We start from the raw sequence: 22,529 nt of genomic DNA on the forward strand, positions 1-22,529 counted from the left end.
TGTCAAAGTGAAAATGTAGTCTATCTGGCGAAGTGTACCTCATGTGCAGTTTTTTATGTGGGGAAAACTTGTAGGAAGTTTAGGGCAAGGATCTATGAACATACATTAGATATTAGACATAAAAAGATTCTAATGTCCTCAGTAGACATATAGTGGAGTTCCCTAGCCATGCTTTTTAATTTTTAACTTTACAGCAACTAAAAATAAATGAACAAGGAAATGTGCCCAGGGAGGTCCTTGAAGTTTGTGAATTGAAGTGGCAATTACTGTTGGATGCCACTAGATACCCGGGTATTAATGAAGCAGTAAATATTAGGTGCTATTTGAAAATGAGAAATATATATGGTATTTAACCTTATAGGTATGTTTTGAATAATAATTTTAGTATTTAAAATGTTATTTGACTACTGATATATATACATATATATATATATATATATATATATATATATATATATATATATATATATATATACACACACACACACACACATATATATATATATATAATTTTTAAAATGTTTTTAGTATTTCTTGTGATGTATTGTGAGTTGACATTTTAATTTTGCATATATAAAATATTGGTGCTACATAGGGTAAGTTCCCTTTAAGTGTAATGTTATAAGAATGCTGGGAATAATTTTTGGGAATAGTTCTGAGGAAGTCCCTAGTGGGGGATAAAAGCGCTTAACTTAACATTTTTATTCAGTGTATGCAATTGCTGCTTTGTATTTTCTGATTGTTTATTGTGGAACATTTCCACCTGAATTTTGGAATAAAGCTGTGCTTTTTTCGCTCACTGGTGACACATTGTGGATTATATAATTTCTAAGCAATCTCAAACTAAACAGCGAGAAGCAGTGCTGTATACTATCACTTCTTACAAGCTGCGTATTGAGTTAACGATCTTCCTCGCATAAAGCATCTGTTACATTTCTAAAGGCACTACATTAGTGACACTACCATGTCAAAAAACATACACAAGCAGAATATGTTATACAGTGAAAATAATGTATAAAAAGTTATGCTTCTAAGATACGCAATTAAAACATACAATTAAATTCTTCCTAGAGTTCCAAGCATCAAATGTCAGCAAAGCTTCCAAAAGCAGTTTTTGGTTATGGCATACATTGCACCAGAAAAAACTATGACGGATTCCTGCTGAACCTAGTTTTATCCAGCCAAATTAGAGGTAGCAAAGAAACATGAACAGTGTGCCCATTATGAGCAATCAAAGCATGCTGTGGTTCACAACAGTCTTAGAAATATAAAGGCACAAGTTATAGGCACCAGATTTTCAAAGTGTAAATGCTGAGCTTCTAAAAGATGCAAAAATTCAAAAATTAAACAGAGACTAACACTGGCAATACTTGGGGAGAGTGATGGAGAGAGAGAGAGAAAGAAAGAGAGAGAGAGAGAGTGTGTGTGTTTGTGCTCGCATATGGGTGACAGAGACAGACACTTCTTTGGTATTGGCATGATGGTTAGGACAGGCCAACATATGCTCCTGGCATTCTCTGCTGGCTTCTTAGTATGAATAAATTCAGGAAACACTAATGTACTAAAGTGATGTTCTAGGCAAACTTCAAAGTAAATTAATAACATCAAGGAAGTATAGAAGTGAGCTAGGACAAAGGTAGGAAGCAAGGTCAGAAAAGCCAAGGTTTGGATGGAAACATGTTTCATTGATTTAATTAAGGGGAGAAGTAAATCCATCTTCAGCTATATGGTGGAACTGGGAGAATAGGAACAGAAATTAGTTAACTAGCGCTGGAGGGCAAGGAAGAGAACAGTCAGAATTTCTAAACAAATTCTTTGTTTTTGTTAAAATGAAGGCAAGAAGAGATGGCAGAACACCTGTATGGGAAAGGAAAAGTAGGAGTGAACACATGCAGAAATAGACAGCAGAAAAGAAACTTAACACTAAGGCAGGACAATGCCTATAAACTGGACAGGTTACTTAAATGAGTGCTAGCAGATCCTATCAAAGCTGCTCTGAGTGGGGAATATCATTAATAATAAACCACAACTCTACCCACATTGAGGGAGGGGTACAAAAAGTGAATCTAAGAATTAAAGACCAGTAAAGTTTGACTTCAGATGTTGAAAAGTCACGAAGAACACAAGAGGAAAAAGTTAACAAACATGTGGAGGAGAACCACTTTCAGAACAGAACCAAACAAGGTCATGGGAAACAAACCTAAAAGTTGTCTGACAGGTTTACTGACAAATGGAAAAGGGGGATCTGTATCATGTCAGGTATCTGGGCTACAGTAAAGAGCTTTAGTCTGCTCATGTAGCAAACTCTCAAGTAAAGCATGAATACACATGGGAAATGCAGTGATCAGGTGGGCAAGAAAGGTGATTACATGGTAGGCCACAGAGGTTTAGCATTTATTTATTTAACACTTGTTAACCAGGAAAGTCGGACTTGGAACAAGCCAATTTTCAGTGGAGGTCCGGAGAGAAATGCTCTAGACACATGTCTTTTGTAATGTGAGAGGAAACAGGAGCACCTGGAAGAAACCCACATGAATGCAGGGAGGACAAGCAGACTCCACACAGACTGTGTACCAGCCAAGATTCGAACTGGAGAACCTCTTGCTGTGTGGCGACAATAATAACCTGTGCACCACTGCGCCGTCCAGTGCTGCTGCTGTCAAGAAAAAAGGGTCAAAAGCAGTCAGGTCCTACAGGAATTGGTCCTGGGACCTTTGTTCTTCAATGTAGTCATACTGTATCTAACTCTGCATACAGAAAACAGGATTAATCTCTTTTCTGATAACAAGAAAAAGACTACAGTGGACAAAAGGTGAACCGTCCAACAAGGGTCATAAAGCAATTACTGCAGGTTTCAAGTCTACTGCATAGAAATGCAAAGTGCTGTATACAGAAAACAACCTAAGGGTTGTGTATAGTCTCAAAAAGGGGGGCTATGGTTAAAGTACACACACACAAAGGACTTGGAAGGATCAGCAAAACTGGAATGAATCTGCAAGGACAGTGAAAATGCAGTAGCTGTGGCCAGAGGAGTGCTGGGCTGCAGCTAAAAAAGCACAGACTTTAGGAATAAAACTTTCCCACTCTGTAGATCACTACAAAAGCCTCAGATTCTGTACTGCTCTCAGTTCTGGAAGTGATAATAAGGAGAAAAAAAAACAGTATTTGGGTCTTGAGAAAAACAACCAAAGTGATCAAAGGAAAAGAAGGGATATACACGAACAAGGACTGGACAGGCCGGGGCCATTCTCTTCTTGATGAGAAAGACCACAGAAGGCACATGATTTGGGTTTGCAACACCACCTAGGGACCAGTGAACAAAATGACAAGCGGGTAGAAGAAGGCACGTCTTTCAAACCGAAGTTTCAAAAAGCAATACTATACAGAAAGAAATGAAATGCATTCCCTTAATATCTGTACTGGCAAGTCAGTCAGTGAGGCTTTTTAAAAGGGTTGAAAGGGTATCAGACAGGTGCAGAACAAGCTGGAAAGGATGAAGGTGGGGCAGATGCAGGATACTAGCTGCAACAATCTGGCATAACAGACAGATGAATAATATTATCATCCTGGCATCTGAAATATACGTACAACGATACCAGTACAGCAGTAAAGCGACTTTCTAAAGATCATGTGGCTGACAAGTAAATCAATGTAGTGTTGAGCAGGAAGAGGGCATTCCAGTGACATGAGGATTGCAGTACAAGGTGTACAATAATAATAATAAAAAGAACTAAAGTCTATAACATGCAAATAAGGCCTCTATCCCATTATACATCACAGTGAGACAATTCGACATACAGCCTCATAACATACAGTACCATGTTCAACTTATTACAAATGATACTAAAAGAAAAATAACATCAGTAACAAAACTCCAAGGCAGTATGCGACAGAAACAATGAAGATAAGGTAAATATATACATTTTTTTCACTAAGGGTAGCAGTCTTTCTATTCGCCTTTGTGCTTATTGATGGAGTCTGGTGCAGCAGAAGAAACAGTATTGTGCTGTAACGACTTATCACTGTCATCTTGATTCACAGAGGAGCTTCTGGAGCACCTGACAGCAAATGAGACAGTAAATGTTTTAGAATGACTTCCAGTTACTTTGTTGTTGCATTTTTGCATTTATTTAATCAATACTGGTGAGTAAATGCCTTTTTCCAAGTTCTCATTCCCAAAGTCACAAAAGTAATCTAAATAACCAACTTCTACATTTTATTTTGCATTTTGAGTGAATTAAAGTAGTAATCTCAATAATGAAAGTCACTTACCAGTGTTCCCATGTCACCCCTATAAAGAGACACTTGTGTCCAAGAAGTTTACCAAGCCATCAAAATAAATAAATAAACAATCTTGGTTGGGTTTTAATTAGAGTACAAAATTATAACACACCTTAACAGCACAGAAGACATGAATCATAACAGACAAAAAATAAATTGGCAGCTGGCTAAACAGGAGCAGCCTTTCTGCAAGAAATACTGACTACCCAATCCACATAAGGTAAGAATATGAAAAAAAGAGCATAAATTACCCTAAAAGCAACTGTTTTGTGAACAAAAAGTTAATTGATGACTGTAGATCAATGTGTGTGTGTGTGTGTGTGTGTGTGTGTGTGTGTGTGTGTGTGTGTATATATATATATATATATATATATATATATATATATATATATATGTATATACATATATATACATATATATATATATATATATATATATATATATATATATATACACACACACACACACACACACACACACCTTTAAGAAGCTATCCAAGTGCTTGCACAAGAGATTAAATGCTGAGCACATGTGAGCCTGACTGCCATTTACTAGTCAGCTGTTGAGATGTAACCTTGTATGTATGTAAGCTCTGTCTGTTAACTAGTTTATTCGTATTAATGATGCTGCTATCCATCCTGATGTGCTTGTATGTATTAAAGCATCTGAATGAAACCCCAAGCCTTCTTACTATTTGTGTTAGAGACGAACGAGCGATATGGTGTCAGAAGTGGCATGTCTAAAAGGACACGGTGCAAGAAGGGACATATCTAAAGGACATGGAGTCAGAACCGACACATCCAAATGGCACGAAGTTGGAAACTGCTTGGCTAAAACGACAACGCACTTTCTTAGAGCTGGAAAAATATACAGTAGTGGAACATCCCTAAAATGTGCAAACTTTGCAAAACAGGTCAGAAACACATTTCAAATATTAAAGCTTGCTCAGCACTATTTCTTTTCGCATAATATGAAACGGGGAATACAGAACACACTGAATAATATTCATATAACCGATATGTACAATCCTGATAAAAATATTCAAATTACTACGGAAAATGCTTGAAATAAAGTCTGAATTGTATCAAATTAATAAAATAAGGGGAAATTACTGCATTTTCACAAAGCACATGGATTTTTTTGTATTAAGCAAAGATATCTGAATTATCAGAAGTGTATAAAGTATTTGCATGTTTGTGCAGTGTCGCAGTAAGGCTATTTTGCAAAAGTACAGCCATTACAAGGCATATTTTGCAGAATACAGCCATTACAGAGCATATTTCACAAAGTAAAGTATTTTGAAGAATTTATTGTGCATTTGAATGTTATTGCAAGCTCACAGAACTGTTTGTACATAATTACAAGAGCCATTTTTCAGTGTGTTTGTGTATACTTTGTGGGCATAGCAGACGGATTTTGAAAACACAGTGCACTTGTGTTTGACAGTACAATTGCTCAGAACTGGACAGTGTTTGAGCAAGAGTATGACACTGTCATACAGGATTTATTCTGCTTAATTTAACTGGGTCAAAAGCCATAGAAAGGGAACGCTCATTTGTGTATGCACCTGCTATCTATACAGGAGAGGGGGAAAACTGTCATATTGTTGTACCAGCTGAGTCAATGGAGATGCAGATTTGGTGATTTAAGGGATGAGTTGGTAAAAGACAGACTTGTGTATGGCATAAAAGATAATGCTGTGAGAAAGATTTTGCTTTGTGACAGTGATTTAACTTTGAATAAAGCCATTGAGATTTGTCAGATATACAAGCTCACAGAAAAGCACACAAATATGCTTACAAATGAGAATAACTCTAGAAGGCACAGTGATGAAGCTCAAGTTGACAGTGTGCAGCATGTAGTTAAAAGAAACAGACCCAAGCACATGGCAGCAGCTGTGTCCCCTGCAGCACTCACTGATAAACTCCAGAACTTTCTACTACATTTCAGAAACCGCACAGTCTCAGTGAAGCATAAGAGTGAGTCAACAAACTCAAAGCATGGGCCCCAACCTAGTTTCATTGCCAACTGTCATAACTGTGGTGGAAATAATTAATCTAAAAGGGGGAAATGTTTAGATTTTGGTCAGAAATGCCACAATTGCAATAAATGGAATAATTTCAAAAGATTTTGCAAAACAAAAGAGGCCCACATTGCTTTATTAAAAGGGAACATTTTAAGAAACAAGTTGGTCATTTAGACAGTTGCAATTCTACTCATTATGTTGATGGCATAGCAGTGCTTCATGAAACAGTCAATGCAGTACATTTAAGGGCAAAGAATGAAGTATTTTGTACTGTTTGAATAAATGGCAAACCCACATAGCTCAAAGGTGATACAGGTTCCAAGTGCAATGTTATGCCAGCAGAAACATTTGCTAGTGTGTAAAGAGGATAGACTTGATTTGGCAACGTGTGCGAAGCTTGTTGCTTATGGAGGTGAAGAAATTCAAACCGAAGGCTCAGTAATGCTTTCATGTTACTCTGCTGGAAGAAGCTACGACTAGTTATTTTATGTGGTCAAGAGGCACATCCAGTCATTATTAGGGCTCAGAGACGGTTTGAAAATGGGACTGTTTTCATTTAATAAGCAAGTACATCACATTAGCTTAAAAGACCACTACTCTAATTTTGCCCAGCACATTTTTTCTACCTATGCTGATCTTTTTGAAGACAAACTAGGCAAACTTCCAGTTGTGTACTCCATGAAATTAGACCCAGAGGTCAGTCCAGTTATCAGGCCAGCATGTAAAGTTCCAACAGCCCTGCAGGACAGAGTCAAAGCAGAGTTAGATAAAATGGTGCGACAAGATGTGATTTGTGCAGTTGAAACTCCAACTGAATGGGTATCTTCCATGGTGGTAGCTCATAAGAAAAGCTCAAATGACATCAGAATACGTATTGACCCACAAGATTTGAACAAAGCACTAAAAAGACCTAATATTTGGCAAATTCAGCTTGACAAAATAATAATCATTGTTCGCTACTTTCAGTACTCTGTTTGGCAGGTACAGACTTTTGAGAATGCAATTTGGGATAAATTCTGCAAGTGAAGTCTTTCAACATCCAATGAAGCAAAATTCTTTTTCTGAGTATTCTTGTGCTATCATAGTAGACGATATACTAGTACAAAGTCATGATGAAGCAGAACATGACAGAAACCTCAGAAAAGTTCTAGAAAGGGCACGTCAAGTGAATCTTAAGCTCAATTCAAACAAATGCAAGTTCAGGCTGCAAGAAGTCAGTTATGTTGGTCATTTATTAATTTATTTACCAGTACAGGCTTACGACCAGACCCTTCAAAGGAAAGCGCAGTTCTCGAGATGCCAACATCAGACAATGTTCAACCCCTACAACGTTTTCTTGGCATGGTCAACTACCTAGGCAAATTCATTCCAGACTTGAGCCAACTTTCAGCACCACTTAGAGAGCTGACACACAAAGAAGTATCCTGGTCTTGGTTAGAGCAACACCAAAGAGCATTTGATGTCCTGAAACAGAGAATTGCTAGTCTTCCAACTCTCAGATACTATGATGTTCACAACCCAGTTCCACTTTCCTGTGATGCTTCAAAATTTGGTCTTGGTGAAAGGTATCATTATAAAAGGTCTGAAAGTCATGTTTTCAAAGTCCTTGCACCAAGAGTACATTGCTATCTTGCATTGTGGTTACCCAGGAGTCAAATCTACCAAAAGAAGGGTGAGAGGACTAGTATTTCAGCCTTCTATGTCACAAGACATTGAGAGAACACTTTCATCTTGCTCCGTGTGTAACAGTACAAAGCTACATCAACAGAAGGAACCTCTTCAGCTTAACCAGATTCCGGAACTACCTTGGTCGACAGCAGCCACTGATATTTTCGAGTGTAATGGTCAACATTATTTGGTGTTAGTAGACTCTTACTCCAACTGGTTCAAGATTGACCTACTTCCTGACTTACCATTCAGTACTGTCATTACTAAGATGAAGCGTCACTTTGCTGTTCATGGTAGCCCACATAAAGTTATTTCTGACAATGGCATGCAGTTTACAAGCCAACAGTTCAAAAGATTTGCTGAAGAATGGAACTTTACTCATGTTACAAGTAGTCCAGAGTACCCGCAGTCAAATGGTTTGGCAGAACGTGCAGTTCAAAGTGGAAAACAGTTACTTGGGAAGTCAAAATGAGATAATAGTGAGGTTTTCCTGAATTGCTTGAATCTCAGAAATGTTCCTTGTGATAAACATCTTGGTTCACTTGCTCAGAGACTTCTGTTGAGACAAACCAGAACCACATTACCAATCAGTAGTCAATTGTTGGTTCATGTGTCTACAACAGATAAGTCAAAGTCAATCCACTGAAGAAGCGCCTAACTAAGATAAGACCAGTAAACTTCTTGAATACATTTTTTCTAGGCTTGTAATGGTCGGCAGACTGATTGCCTGGTATTTACCCATGATCCTTTGAACTACTACCAACTTAAGTGGATACGGCCTGATTTGATGTCTCATCTGAAGGACATCAGATAGAGGAGTGCAATATCCCCTAAAGCCATACTACAATGTCAGTAACTGAAAATGAATCCAATCGACCTGGGATGGGACTACAAATCATAGCCCTCTGATGTGCCAGCAAGAAAGGAAGGTGTCATAACTGTTGAACCATTGACACTGACTGTTGTTTATGTACATCCAAGTTATGACAATCACCTTCTTTTTCTTCTGCTATGGAAAGAATACTGACAGGAGTGGTTTACGAAGAGGTGAAACCACATTAAATATCAATGGGAAACAAGACCTTACAGCTTTCCTGTCCAAAGGATACACATTAGAGTTCAGAAATTCTTCTGATAGTCAAGGTCACTGCTACAAAGAAAACCATCTTCCAAGAAGTTTTAAGATTATACAAGTAATTAACCTAAAGGGAACAAGGTCAGCTTTTCTGTTAAAAAATTCATATAACTTTCTATGGAAAGTGAATGCTGAGAAAGCTTTAAATACTAGATGTAAAATCTCTTTCAAGATGTCCCTATCGAAAGAATTTCTGGAGATCTGTGGGCTAGAACAGATGCTAACTAAAACAGCAGAAGCTGCACTTTTACAGAAGAATTAGACACAAATGTCTCACAGAGGTGGTTAATGTAGTCTAGCAAAAGTGGTACTGTTCTAGTTTAAAGAATAAAATGACTGGTTAATTGCCAGTTTTGTTTAACCATACAAAAACATTCCAATAAAAGATCTCCTAGCATCTTTTAAAATCTGCAAAATCTCAGAACACAAAGGAGGGATGCCAAGAAATATTAAAATACTTCAAGCATATATTCAAAACGTTGAGGTTTAGATGTTGTAGTTAGTTTCAATGTTGGAACATCATAAAATCCACAGAAGCAGAGGAATCCATGGATGTCTTACCCATTTTGGAGTTTTTGTCTCACTTTACCCCAGTGCCTGCTGACCATCTATCCCTCTCTTGGCTAGAAGGCCTCATTAGTTCCCTTCAAGGGAGCAAAAGGTTTGACGAGAAGCATCATCATTTAGGCAGCCATCAGGGTGACTTGAGATTTTTCTATTTTCCCAACTCTCCCTGCATCAACATAATTAGGACTTCATCCTTCTATGCTACAAAGCCCAATTGTGTTAACCTAGCCTTCAGAGGCACTTTTGCGATCAATAGAAAAGTTTTAAAAAAATCAGGTTATTGTGTCTGTGGCAAGAAGAGTGTGTCCATGTTCCATAGCAGTGGAACAGAACGCTTAGAAAAAATAATGATAGATAAGCAGCATCTTTTACAGCAGACAGATCCACCTTAAGGAATGAAGAAAAGCAGACCTGTTTGGTTGTTGCTCATAAATTATTGTTGGGTTTTGCTTAATAAGCAAATATTTGTTAATACGGATGTAAATACCAGGAGAGTAATTTTGTGAGTCTGTTCCGATTTCTAAATGTTGAATGTTTCCCTGATAAGGGGGTAAAGAAAGAGACCCTCTTTCTTTGATGATATACCACATAACTATAGTCTACATTTATCTAATACCTTGGAGTGCATATATCTGAAATGCTTTTAATGACAGTGCTACAGCTCACAATTCCTCCAAGCTGATGTGAGCACTGTACGTACTCTGGGAGACCCAATAACATGAATTTTCAGAAAAATATGCAAACCCCATGTAGAGTTTGTAGTAGCTGTTGCCTGTTGTTGCCTGTTTCAGAGACAAGAGTGGAAAACTGAAAGGCATTCAGTAAGACTGGTTGTACAATTGGGTCTACTGCAGAAATTCTCTAGTTGTTTTTGTAAGACTTCAGCTTATTCCTGCAAAGAGCCTGCAGTCTTATCCACGAGTTCCAGACAGTAGCTTCATTCAGCTGTAGACCTGCACAGAGGTACCACAAGTCTGCAAAATAACATGAATTCCAGAGAGCTGAGGTACTGACTTGTTGAAGCAAAATAAAGATTGTTATCTGACTTGTGAATCTAAAAATATTTTTGACCTTTTCCAAGGGAAAATACTGCTGTCATGACAGTGTTTACAACAGAACTTTCTGAGATTCTTTGGTACTGGGCCTTTCTGTTTAGATTCACAGCAGTTCCCAGAAGAGACTGTTGCAGCTCTGTGGAATGTGGATGACCAAACATGAACTCCGCATGTAGGTACACTAGGACGTGCTGAAATGACAGACATGCAAATCTGGAGCCAAACATTTGTTGAATACTCTAGAGGTAGTAGAAGAGTCAACCTGAATGGGAGAAATTTACTCTGGAAGCTGCATATTATTATGCAAGGTACAGATAACAGTTAGCGTCTGTACTAATGCCTTACTGTTTTAACAGCTGTAAAACAGTAACAGTTGCATTTAAGAAAGTATTTGAATGTTCCAGGATTTTTCAAAAATGATAATATATAACCTTGTGAATATTACTTGCAGAACCTGTTAGATGTAATTTATAATCTTCCATTTATGGAATTATATATTAATTGCTGACAAGGAACATGAAACTAAGTGTTCCAGTCTGCATTTGGAGGACTGGAACTTTCGGGGTGCTGTATCACTGCTTCCCATCTTACTTTTGATGAAGCTATCTCTTGTTGACCTAAAGAAAATTATTTATTAGAGTAGGGATGGTTCTGAAACTGAGAAATGGGTGTGGAGAAACGTTTCACTGAAGTCATACTTTTACATTCTGCCTAACTTCGTTATTAGCAGGTCTTCAGTCACCTGTCTGAACAGACTAGCAACAGCACTGACAATGCTGCTTAGACATCTCAGAGAGGCTGGGTAGCAAGTCGTACACATTTGTGGAATATTACAAGAGATTTGGATTCACTACATTTCACTGAAATGTCAAAATAGCAAAAATAGCAAATGACATCTAAACAAACCTAAAACATCAAACCAGGAAAAACCAAAACAGAAAAAAGAAACACAAAATATCTTATATTTCTGGGAGGGGGCAATCCATCCTGCAGCCCCTGCTAATTATTACTATATACACTAACTCAGAGAATGCACTAAATGGGGAAAGGGCCAATCCCCTGATCCCTTCCTTTCAAAAAAATCTCATACTCATGATAGTGAGATGTGATTGCATGTGTCAATATTTCTGCTTTCGACCGTGCAGGTTCTCATGTTTCATTGGATATTTTGACATTCTGGTGAAATGTCATGAACCCAGAGTGGTTGCTAATCTTAAGTATTCCCTGCATCCCAGGTACACTTATCTATACAAGGACTGGAAACCAGTCTGGAAATTTATCCCCACTGACATCCAGACCAAAAAAAATCTATCTACAACATGCTCCAATACAGAGCTTTGACCCTGGAGTTTACGCACTGGCTAGTTAGTATTCCTAGCAAAATTGGAGCAAGTGTATAATCCCCTTTGTAAATCTGTCCCTCTCAGATGGGACTGTATGAATTATTAACATATTCAAGAAAAGGGTAGATAGAAGGAAAATGAACAGTTGTGTAAAATCTTACCATAACCATAGATCTTACCATAACCATAGATGTCCTTCTCTTCTATGTTGCAGTATTCTTTACATATGGGTTGTATTTCACCCAACGTCGGCCTGTATACAAAAGCTTAGAGCCACTGCCTGTATGTGGGATGCACATAGGCAGAAACAATGTCAGCCATAAATGGGACGTCCACACGTACCATTTTCAGAACAAGAAAGCCCCATAAGGAAAAAACAAGGGGAGCCTAGAAGGATCATCCTAGGAAAGAGAAAGCTGTATGGGGGAAGGCGGGAGGGATAGAATACTGCGACAGAGACGAGAAGGACATCTATGTAAGATTTTACACAAGTATTCTAAGTCCTTCAATTCAATGTTGCAGTATTCTTTACATATGGGAGAGTGCAAGAGCTAAAAAGGGAACCCATGGAGAAGGATAGAGAAGGGGAGCGAAGAGGAAGCATTTTCCAAGAATCCATGCAATTGCCATAGCAAATCCTGCTCTGGATCTAGAAAGTGTCCAATTTGTAATGTTTCATAAAGGTGTGAGCAGAAGACCAGGTGGCTGCGTCCAAGATGGAACAGGCATTTAGAGCACTGAAGAAGCCCGCCGAGGATGCAACTGACCTAGTGGAGTGTGCCTTGACAGATGCTGACAAGGACTTTCCATGGAATTCATAGCAAAACAAAATAGCTTTAGAAATCCATGAACATATAGTTTGTTTGGACACAGGCAGGCCCAGAGCCCTGGGATGAAATGGCACAAAGAGTTGGTCAGACTTCCTGATACACTAAGATTTTACCTTGGCAAGACAGAGTTGTCTATGCACATCCAAAGTGTGCAAAGTCCTCTCACTGGAGGACTGAGGAGAAGGGAAGAAGGTAGGCAATTAAATTGATTAAGTGACAACTCATTCACAACTTTTGGAATGAAAGTAGGGTTAGTTCTCAAGCATACTCTATCCTTATGGAAGGCCAAAAAGGGGGGCATAGCCATTAAAGCCTAAATCTCATAAACCCTTCTGGCAGAGGTCAAGGCTACAAGAAGCACTGTTTTCTATGTGCAAAACTTTAGGGAAGCAGAAGCTGCTGGTTCAGAAGGGGCCTGGGTAAGTTTTTCCAACAAACATTTGAGGACCCAGGGAGGAGGATCTGGTTTTCTGAGAGGTCTTAAGTGTAGGATGCCTTTTAGAAAAAGCTCGACTTCCAACGTGGAAGCTAGGGGAGGAGTAAAAGGCAAGCAGGCAGACAAGGCTGAGCAATATAACTGGGGAGTAAGCAAGACCACTACTGAGTAACTCACACAGGTAGGAAAGCACTAGGGGAATGCCCCCACCAAAGGAATCCACTTTCTTTTTTTGACATCAAATGGAAAATCTTCTCCATTTGGAAATATAAGATTTTCTAGTAGTGGGTTTCCTGGCCTCCTGCAAAATCCTTAGCATGTCCTTGGAGAACAGGTACCTGAAAGGGATCAAAAGTTGATCACCCACACGGGTCAGTTGCAGAGATAACATATGTGGGTGAATCAATGATCCCTTGTCCTGAGTGAGTCTAGCTGGTGAGGTAACTTGTAGTGATGACACTTGGCTAATTGAAGAAGAGGGAACCAGTGCTGTCTTAGCCAAAAGGGGGTCCCTAACAAGATTTTGGGTTTGTCCTGCTGGATTTTCAATAGGACTTTCTGAATTAAGGGGAAGGGGGAATGCATAAAGAAACATCCCTTTCCACGAGAAAGATAGAGCGTCCACCCTTCACACTTGAGGATGTGGAGCCCTGGCACAAAAACAAGGAAAATGTCTGTTCATAGGGGAGGCAAATAGGTTCAGTTCTGGAATATCCCCACCAGTGAACTAGGTATACAAACACATGCCTGTGGAGCATCCACTCATGAGATTCTGTCAAGGACCTGCTTAATGTGTCTGCCACAGAGTTCTGAGCTGAGGAAAGGTACACAACTTGCAAAGTTACCTTGTATAAAGCAGCCAGTTCCCAAGCTTTGATGGCCAGGCGACAGACGAGACAGGATTTTGTGTCCCCCTGCCTGTTTATGTACCAAAGGACAGTGGTATTGTCTGTGAGAATCTTTAGGGGTCCTGGCATGAATAGAGGATGAAAGGTCTGTAAGGCTAACAATAAGGCCTCCATTTCCCTGATGGTGATGTGTTCCTTCCTTTGAGAGGGGGATCACAGGTCCTGAACCTCCCTGGAAGGAAAAGTTGCCTCCCACTCCAAATCTGAGGCATCTGTGAAGAGTTGCTGAGCTGGTTGAGGAACTTGAAGAAGTAGGCCAGGGTTCTAATTGAGTTGCTGCATCCACCAACCCAACTCTGCTTTCAGGCAGTGAAGAAAGGGGATCATGACATCTAATGGATGAGCATGCTGGGACCAAACTGTCTTAAGAAACCACTGGTACTTTCTCATGGGCAGCTTTGCAAAGGGCAGCATAGGAATAGTAGAGGCCATGAACCTCAGCAGTCTCAGAAACTCCCTGGCTATAATAGAAGGAAGAGGCAGAAGAGTTTCCACAAATGCCCTGATACAGGCTGCTTTCTCCAGAGGGAGAAAAACCCTCATCATATCTGTACAAAACCTGCACCCCAGGAATGTAAGATCCTGACTTGGTGTGAGGCAGGATTTTTTGAAATTTATTGTGAAACCCAGTGTCTGTAGAAAAGGGATGGCTAGGTTCAGATGCTGGCTTAAGAGGTCTGGGCCGCTGGCCAGAAGCAGCAGATTGTCCAAGCATAGGTAGACAAAGTCCTTTCAGCCACCTTAAGCATGCAATGGCTGGGACTAGGCACTTTGTGAATACCCTTGGAGCAGTATTAAGACCAAAGGGCAAGGCAGTAAAATGAAAGTGCGAAGAACTCACCGAAAAATGCAAAAGTCTTCTGAAGAGGGGGTGTATAGGGATATGCAGATATGCATCCTTGAGGTCCAGAGAAGCTAAGAAGGCTTGAGGGGGGTACCAGGGACAGCAGAGTAGGTGGGGATAGCATTCTGAAAGAAGGCACCACCAGAAAGGTGTTTAATAGGGAGAGATCCAAGATAGGCCTTCAAGGACCACCTTTCCTTGGAATTAGAAACAACCTGGAGTAAAGTCCCCTTCCCTGCTGTTCTGGAGGGACAGACTCATTCGTGCCTTGGTTGGAGAGTTGATTTAGAATTGAAGGAAACAGATGCAGCTGACTGGGGGGGGGGGTGAGGTATTCACTGAAAGGGAGGGAGAGTCTTCGAAGTCATAAAGTACCCATTTTGGATAATGGAAATCACCCAGGATTCGGGTGATCTCCATCCAAGCTGGAAGTGAAAGGGAGAGACGAAGGGATGGGGGGGTATGACTTGGAAGAGGGTGCAAGGCATCACAGAGGACTTTGTCTGGGCTGAAAGGGCTGCTGTGGGGGTACCACAACAGCAGCTGTAGGAGTAAGCCTTAGCCTGAGGGTGTCTCCTAGAAGGCTAGCGGGGTCTAGTTCCAGAGGGAACACACGTGGAGGAATGAGCAGGTTTCCCAACAAAGGATGGCTTGGCAGGGAAATTTCTATGACGTTTTGGAACTGGTGAAACAGGAAGGTGTTTTAAATCCTGGAGTTCCTTGCCTTTTCCATACAGTGAGTTAAACAATTCTGCAGCTGTTTTTCCAAACAATGAGGAATTGTCAACAGGAGCATCAAACAATTTAGCCTTGATGTCATCGGGAAGTGCCTAGAGACATAGCCAGGAATATCTTCTCAGAACAGAAGAAGCAGCAGCTGCCCTGGCAGAGGCCTCCATTGCATCATAGTTGCACTTGAAAGAGTGTCTAGCTACCTGAGAGGAGGATGATAGGAGAGAAAGGACCAGAGATTTCTGAATCTGGCAATGGGGAAAGTGCCTGGGTTGCCTGAGTTAGTAAGGCCAGAGCATATCTGGACATGTGTGTCTGATAATTAAATTGCCCTAATAGCCAAGGTGGAAGTAGTATATAACTTCTTACCCAACCTTTCCAAAATGGTGCTTTCCTTATCAGAAAGGAGCAACTTGGTAGAAGGAGATACCCATGAGGACTTATCTAAAGTAATAGAAACTACAGCATGATCAGTGGAGGGGCATTTGAAAATAAATTTGCAATCCTTAGGAACCTTATAGAAACAGTCTGGTCTCTTTGGGGCAGGGGCTTGGGAGTCAGGGGTCTTAGAAGCAGCCTTGAACACATCTAGAAAGGCTGGCAGCACTGGAGGGACTGCTGTAGATGCAGGAGCCTTCACCTCTATAAGCTCATAACATCTCTTCTGTTCTTCTGAGATTTGTGAGGAATCCCACTTAAAAAAATCCCTCATTTAATTAACTGTTTCTCCAAAGGAAAGCTCTTCTATGAGAGAGTCCCCCCCATTACATGGTGCAGGGTTTGAGTCTCACAAGGGGATAATTGGCTAGGCTTAAAATGGCTCGCAAGGGCAGTTAGCTTAGTACTAATCTATGAACCTATGAACCTATTAGACTCCTCCTCTGGGGAAGCATATTTCAGAGGAGAGGCAATTTGAGTGGAATATGCTAGAGAGTCCTTATCAGAGGAAGAATCTTCAGATTCTGAATCCTGAATTTGAAGTTCTGCAGGCTGCCCTGGAAAAAGGCCTTGGGACCTGGGCAGTTGCAATGGAGAAGAGGAAAAAAGCCAGGCCCACTATGGGTGAACGTAAAGTCGCAAGGCTCAAAGCCATCAGTAGCTTAATAAGGCCCTGGGGGAATAAACATCCCGATCCAATGTTGGGGTATAGGGAGCTGGGACATGCCAAGTTTTTTCCTTCTTTTTCACAGGCCTATCCTGTTGTGGAGAAATGGCAGTTGTAGGCCTAATCTCCAGTAGTTCTTTGGACAGGGAAGCTGGAGTAGTTCCAGAGTCTTTCATGATTACAAGCTGCTGTTCCCCCAATTCGTCCAAACCTGATGTCTGCATATTCTCGGACAGGCTGAGATCCACACTCCTGATGGCTTCCATCCCGGTACCCACCAAAGTAGCTACCTCCAATCATACCACTGGGTTTTCATCAACCTCAAGTGGTACTGTCAGAGGGAGCAGGCACAGCTAAAGAGGATTCAGGTCTAACCTTGGTAACCTTCCTCTTAACAGATGGCTCATAAGTACTCGTAGAACCCTCCACAGCGTCCCTTGCCAGATATTTGAGTCACTGGTTTTGTAAGTACAAGTTCAAAGCAGATGACTGCGCAAAGTTTTTGGAACAAAGGCCTGACAAACAGAACAGGACTGGTGGTCGTGAGTAGGCCCCAAGTAAAACAAGCAAAGCTCATGGCTATCTTTATGTGGAATTTGACTTCCACACCTAAACTTACTCTTCCTGGATGACATTAAAAAAAAAGGCAGTAGCACTATATTAAATTCCCTATGTAGTACTTATCTGAAGCTGTAAGATGAACCAAAGGGATCCAACAGCAGACTGAATGTTCGAGTCAACTTTTCTGAATGGTGGCGAATAAGGTCTGAAGATGGTACATACAGACATCCCTTTTATGGCTGACGTTGTCTGTGCGTACGTTCGACGTCCCACGCACAGGCAGTGGCTCTAAGCTTTTGTATACAGGCCCCAGATGTCGGGTCATTGGGCAGAATACAACCCATATGTAAAGAATACTGCAACACTGAAAAGGACATCTGCTGACAACAGATCTGGTCATAAATTCCTGTACAGATCTTACCTCTTCATAAATTCACATTATTACTATGCAACAAGTCACTGGATGTCAGATGCTATCCAAAATGCTTTTGACAGATCTTAAAATGATTCCACTGTTGGGATAAGGGTCCAAAGTAAAGCTCATTGTACCTCTTTATTGGGAGAAAAAAATCTTAGCCTTTCCACCTTAGATTAATATAGGGTTCATAGGTAGGTACTAGGCTATCTGCCCGAGGGCATTTATAAGCCTAGCCAGAGTGTGTCAGCTTTCACCGCCCCATTGATCAACTGTGCCTCTGTCAAGAAGAGCCAATGAAGTGATCCCAGGGGTGTATTTTCTGTTACCCATCCACTCGTCAAGGTTTCTCTTGAAGAGTGTTAGTGAGGGGCTCTGCCTAATGTAGTTAGACTCCCCATACTTTGGAACAAAATTCCTCTGTGACAGGAATCTATCCCTCCAGCATGTTCTATTTATTGTTGTGGCGAGGTTTAGCTCACTAGAACAAGTGGCTCGCAGTGAATTGGATTTCTTTAGGCGGAGCATGTTCATCAATTCTGAGTTGGACATGGCTTTGTAAGTCAGGCAGAGATCACCTCTGAGTAAGCGATATGCCACTGAGTACAGCCGGAGTTTTTCCAGCTGGGCTGCATAGGACATATGTTTGAGGCCAGTAATCCTCTTGGTGAGGTACTTTTGTGGTCTTTCAAGCTGCTGGAAGTGTCTTGTGAGGTACATCCCAAATGGGGCATTGTTATGATGAGTCTGATGAGTGACGAGTAGAGGAGCACTATAACCTCTTTATTTCTAGATGCGAACCCTTTAGTAATTAGATGGGCTACATAGAAGGATTTCCTACTTTGCAATACAATTGTCAAAGGAGAGATTACTATCTACTTGGGTCCCCAGATCTCTTATTACCTCTTCTGTATTAAGGGGGCTGCCACCTATGTGGTAATTCATGGGTGTTTTGTTTTTCCTAAACAGAATGACTATGCATTTTTTGGCATTTAGCTTGAGACCATCACTTTGACACCAGGTGTCCATCTCAGTAAGGCCCTTTTGGAGCATGTCCATGTCAGCCGGAGAGTCAATTATGGCTCCCAGTTTGCAGTCATCAGAGAACTTGGTTAGCCATATTCCTCCTGTGTTTGCCTGTACTTCTGAGAAGTATATGCCGAACAGTAGGGGTCCCAGGACCGAGCCTTGTGGGACACCACTTATGACTGGTTTAGAGTTGGACCTGGAGCCCGTTATTCTTACCGTGCGAGTTCTGCCTGTAAGCCACTTGGCAACCCATCTCGTGACGTAGGGGTTTATGTTCAAGCTGGTGAGTTTTTCTATAATTCCTGAGTGGGGAATGGTGTCAAAAGCCTTGGCGAGGTCAAGGTAGGCTGTGTGAACCACCTTCCCCTCATCCATGGCCTTGGTGACTGTCTTGAAGAAGTCAACCAGGTTTAGTAGGCATGATCTGCCCTTAAAGCCGAACTGGGTCGGGTCAAGTGTTTGGAGGTTCCCAATGTCTTTGTTAATGAGTTCCATGATGATGCGCTCCATAGCCTTGCAGACCAAGCTAGTCAGGCTTATGGGGCGATAGTTACCAGGGTCAGTTGTGGCCCCTCCTTTGTGGAGCAGAATAACCGTTGCTGTGCACCACTCTATGGGGATAGCCTGTGGAGAGGCTGAGGTTGAACAGTGTGTTTAGCTGGGGGGTTAGTTCATTCTGTCGTTCGTGCACGACGCAGCCTGGGACACCATCTGGCCCCATTGACGCTGTGCTTTTGGCTTTTAAAAGGGCTGTTTTCACCTGCGCGTCTGTGATTTCTGGGACACTACACTTTTCCAGTATTGTTGTGGGCCCTTTTGGGGGTGAGAGGGGGGTGAAGTTTGCACTATATCTATCTGCCAGGATGTTAGCAATATCAGTAGGTTCAGTATATTTTGTGCTATTTTGCACTAGCTCAGAGCATATCTGTGAGTTGCTACTTAGATTCTTGACATAGCTAAAGAAGGCTTTGTGGTTATCTTTCGAATCCTTGCCTATTTTTCTTTCGAAGTTAGCCTTGGATGATTTTATGAAGGACCTTAATTTCTTACTGATATAGCCTGTTTATAGCAGGGGTCCACCAGACTGGTTTCCTTCTCTTAGGGGAGTGAGTCTTGGTTTTGCTAGGGATGGCATGATCCATGCATCCTTGTAGGTGCTCAGAGAGTGCATTTGTAAAGGTTCCTGCATCTTGGACACTGTTATCCTTTAGCGTGGGGGCTGTGAAACTTACCACCGGTAAAGTTTGCTATAGAAAAGTTTTTCTCTGTGGTTTCCTTGGTTGGGGGTGATGGTGTGGACATCCAGAGTGATTAGTTTATAGTCTGATCTAACCAGTGACAGGTTGACCTCTAGTGCAGAACACCTGTCGCCCATGTTGGTGATGACCAGGTCCAATATGTTTTCACCTCTGGTAGGGGAGTTTACCAGCTGATCCAGTGCATTTGAGTTGATAAATTCCAGGAAGTGCTGGACCTGGGAGTTTGTACTCGAGTAGTTTTCCCAGTTAACAGTAGGGTAATTGAAATCACCCAATATCAGGGTGTTCGGTAGGACCTTCATGTTTTCCAGTGTCTCCAGAAAGGCGGAGTGGTGGTCCTGGGTCATGGAGGGTGATTTGTAGCAGGCCACAATTTGCAATGCAGATTTGCCTGATGTTAGTTGCACATAGATGATCTCGGAGGTATCATAATGTGCCACTAACCTGGAGGTGTAGGTATCCTTGATGAATATGGATACACCCACTCCTTTTGTGTTTCGGTCCATGTTCTGTGGCCGAAATGTGTGATACGAGTTGTAGCCCGATAGTGCTGGGGTGCTCTGTGGAGCCTTGAACCAGGTTTCAGTTACTGCACAGATGTCGACGTTCTCCATACTGAGGAGTGCTTCGAGTGCGTGCATTTTGAGATTTAAACTCCTGGCGTTGAGCAGCATAACCCTCATTTTTTTTTATTTGTGCTGTTTACGGAAGTGGGTTTGACTTTTGAGCCTTGCCTAAAAAAGGCACTATGGGGGCAGCAAGAGCCTTGGCCAGTATTCAAAAGCCTAGAGGTGACAGGTGCAATCCGTCTCTTGCGAAGCAACGAGGCTTGTCGAGCATGTCATCCCAGGCTGACAGACACTGGATCCCCTTTTGAATGACATCAGAAGCTTAGCCAATTGTTGAAATTGATCATTTTTTCTTTATACTGCAGTATCATTCTTGGTGAGGGCAGGATGCTACTCAGGGTCACGGTCATACCTGCCTGGGCTACATGATGAGAGAGCTCTTCCACGTATCTTCTCATGTGGTCCAGGGAGGTACATCTCAGGTCATTCACACCAACATGAACAATGACAGAGTCATATTTGTACTTGTTCTGGAGTGACCTGAGTGCTTGTGTTATGTGATGGATTATGGCTCCCAACTGGCAGCTAACAGTAACCTTCGCCTTGTGCAGCCTAGTGAATGGGACATCAGTGTGCTTGACTATAGAGTTGCCTATTACTAGTGTGTTAGGTATGTTATTTCGCCTTAAGAGCTGTGATTGTGTGGCACACTGATTTTGTGTTTTATGTGTTGTCTGGTTTGTGACGGGAGGTGCAGGTTTTTTGGGTGTCTGCTTTGGAGGTCTCCGATGCTTTTGCAGGTTTTTATTTAGAGCCTCCAAGTATGATTTTGTGTATTTATGTGTATTTTTTGCCAGTGCTGGTTTAGTATGTCTATGTGAGGCTGGAGGTGTGGTGCAAGTGTTAACCTTCTCCTCATGACTGCCTGCTCCAGTCTTGGGTGGAGAGAGCTTAGCCTCCAATTTAGCTATATAATTGCATCTCTCACATATGTTAATGTTTTGTAGTAGGAGGATAGGGTTGTCTGTGTACACGAGGCAGTTGTAACATTGCCTAAGGATAACCAGGTTCACCAGCTGGACTGGAGAGTATACCTGAAATTGCCCTTTGGTCATGCCTGAATAGTAGGGTGAGCTGCTTAGTCGCTTGGTTGATGAGGGGTGAATAATGAGCCTTGCCCTGCTGGGCAATCAAGTGTCGGGGTATATTAGTGCTTGCTATTAGGTCTGAGCAAGTGTTGGACCGTAGAATGCTTTTTAAGTGCTTAGATTGAGAGTTAGACTACTTTCAAGGGAAAAATTGAACAGGAGACTTGGTGGAGCCAGGAATAATTTAGCCCTAGCTAACTGGTGCTGCCCGGACATGCAAAACCATGCAAACGCAGTTTTTACAGCAGGGAAATGAAAGAGATAGAAATTAGCCCAAAATGGCCTATAAACTACTAACTTCTGAGCTGGAACCACTCTTCCAGGGACAGATGGCTGCTCAAAGCTCCCTCTCTCACAGGTGAACAGAGAAACCTCCTTCGATCCAAGTAAGGTATGGGCAACTCAAACTTGTAACACAGTCCTGAATTCAGCACTAGCCTGAAAACTGGGCTATACTTGCTTAGAAAGGTGGGAAACAAGGAATTTTTTTTTTTGAAAAGATAATGCAAATACAGTAAAAAATACACTTAAAACAGCTTTAAACGACTACAAACAGTAAAAAATACACTCAAAACAGCTTTAGATGACTACAAGCAATCAGAAAAAACTTTAAAACAA

General features: G+C 41.3%; 1 protein-coding gene across 1 annotated transcript in view; it reads right to left on the bottom strand.

Annotated features, from left to right (window-relative positions):
- Window positions 1-483: 483 nt before the first annotated feature.
- Window positions 484-22,529, bottom strand: part of LDAF1 (lipid droplet assembly factor 1) — a 218,101-nt gene continuing 196,055 nt past the window's right edge. The window contains exon 5 of the mRNA XM_044089510.1: window positions 484-4,058. Within this exon, the coding sequence (XP_043945445.1) occupies window positions 3,950-4,058 (109 nt within the window). The 3' untranslated portion in view covers window positions 484-3,949. The remainder of the gene's footprint in view (window positions 4,059-22,529) is intronic.

Source organism: Protopterus annectens, chromosome 12.part0, assembly GCF_019279795.1.
Source record: "Protopterus annectens isolate FY-2018-M chromosome 12.part0, PAN1.0, whole genome shotgun sequence".
Classification (NCBI taxonomy): Eukaryota; Metazoa; Chordata; order Ceratodontiformes; family Protopteridae; genus Protopterus; species Protopterus annectens.